Source organism: Hyaena hyaena, unplaced genomic scaffold (genome assembly GCF_003009895.1).
Source record: "Hyaena hyaena isolate Hyena2069 unplaced genomic scaffold, ASM300989v1 scaffold_702, whole genome shotgun sequence".
NCBI classification, from domain to species: domain Eukaryota; kingdom Metazoa; phylum Chordata; class Mammalia; order Carnivora; family Hyaenidae; genus Hyaena; species Hyaena hyaena.
Genome location: NW_024081338.1, coordinates 100952 through 102156, shown reverse-complemented (window position 1 = coordinate 102156; position 1205 = coordinate 100952). Strand labels below are relative to the sequence as shown.

Sequence of the window (1205 nt, the reverse complement as noted above, 5' to 3'; positions counted from 1 at the left end):
AACACTCACCAAACCACCACATTCTGGACACGCTTCTGCCTTATCGTGGGGCGCTCCCCGGAGCAGGAAGTCTCAAGTTTCCAAAAACGCAAGGGGAACGCCCCGGCTCTTTAGTGTCATTGCCTACTCTGTCCAGGTTCATGGTGGTTCTTGCAAAGTCAGAGTATGGACTGGCTGTCATTTCTTCTCCAGCCTTTCCTCCACAGCTGTGGAAGCCTGGCTGGGACAGGTGGGTCCGCCGGGGACCATCCCCGGGAGAGTTAAACTCTAAGTTTGTGGAACCAGGCCCACGGCTCTGAAGCAGTCTCTGCTTCCCGGTGTCCCTGTACTGCTCTGCCAGGCTGGGTCCCCTCAGTCTCCTCCTCTGTGAACAGCACCATTTTAGACTTGGGTCAAGATGTCCCCTCTGGGTCTTGGCTCACCCAGGATCCACACGTCTCAGAGGCTCGGGGCGGCTACCGACAGGAGGCTCTCCATTCATCCATGAGCCCAAAGATCTCTCCAATCCAGGAAGCAGTTTGTCATCCAAAGTCATGGGATTGGCTTCTTTTTCATGTCGAGTCCTTCTGCCCCTAAAGATGGACTGAGTCTCCATCTGGTTTGGGTGGGTTCTCCACACCTTCTTCCTGTGGCTTATCTGCCTAATGCTAGATGAACACCACACAGTTATAAATACTCAGGTCAATATATATATGCAGGTATAGATATATATATTCTGGTCACTGTTTTACACTTGAACAAAGAAAACCACTAGCCTGCTTGTTGTATAATTTGTACCACCCCGACTCCCATCTGCCTGTGGTGTAGCTGGCAGGAAATGTGAGCCACTGAGTCCCATGGGGCGCCCAGCTTACGTGGCCCCGTCACACTGGCCAACAGTCAGTTTCAAAGCCCCCTGCTCATGCAGGCTCTTGAGGGCCTTGAACTCCAAAGGCATGGTGTGAGGGCTGGCCTGGGAGGTGTAACCGTACTTGAGGCTGTCGTAGTAGTGGTACTTGACAGGGTTCTGGTTCTGATCTAGTGGAAAGGGCCAGAAGCCGTAGAGGTAGATCTGGTTGCAGAAACGTGTGGCCAGGGTGTACATCAAGAGACCGGTGGTGGGTCTTTTGATGTGGACTTTGTTGGTCAGCCAGTATCTGAAAAAATAAAAGAAAAAGTGAGAAGAGAAACAGAAAAGAAACACGAGCTTTTGAATCACCTTTTCC

General features: G+C 51.6%; 1 protein-coding gene across 2 annotated transcripts in view; it reads right to left on the bottom strand.

Moving 5' to 3' along the window:
• Window positions 1–850: 850 nt before the first annotated feature.
• The window catches only part of ST8SIA2 (ST8 alpha-N-acetyl-neuraminide alpha-2,8-sialyltransferase 2), a 62172-nt gene continuing 61817 nt past the window's right edge, over window positions 851–1205 (bottom strand). For both annotated transcript variants that reach the window (XM_039217679.1, XM_039217680.1), the window contains one exon: window positions 851–1136. In XM_039217679.1, the coding sequence (XP_039073610.1) occupies window positions 851–1136 (286 nt within the window). The remainder of the gene's footprint in view (window positions 1137–1205) is intronic.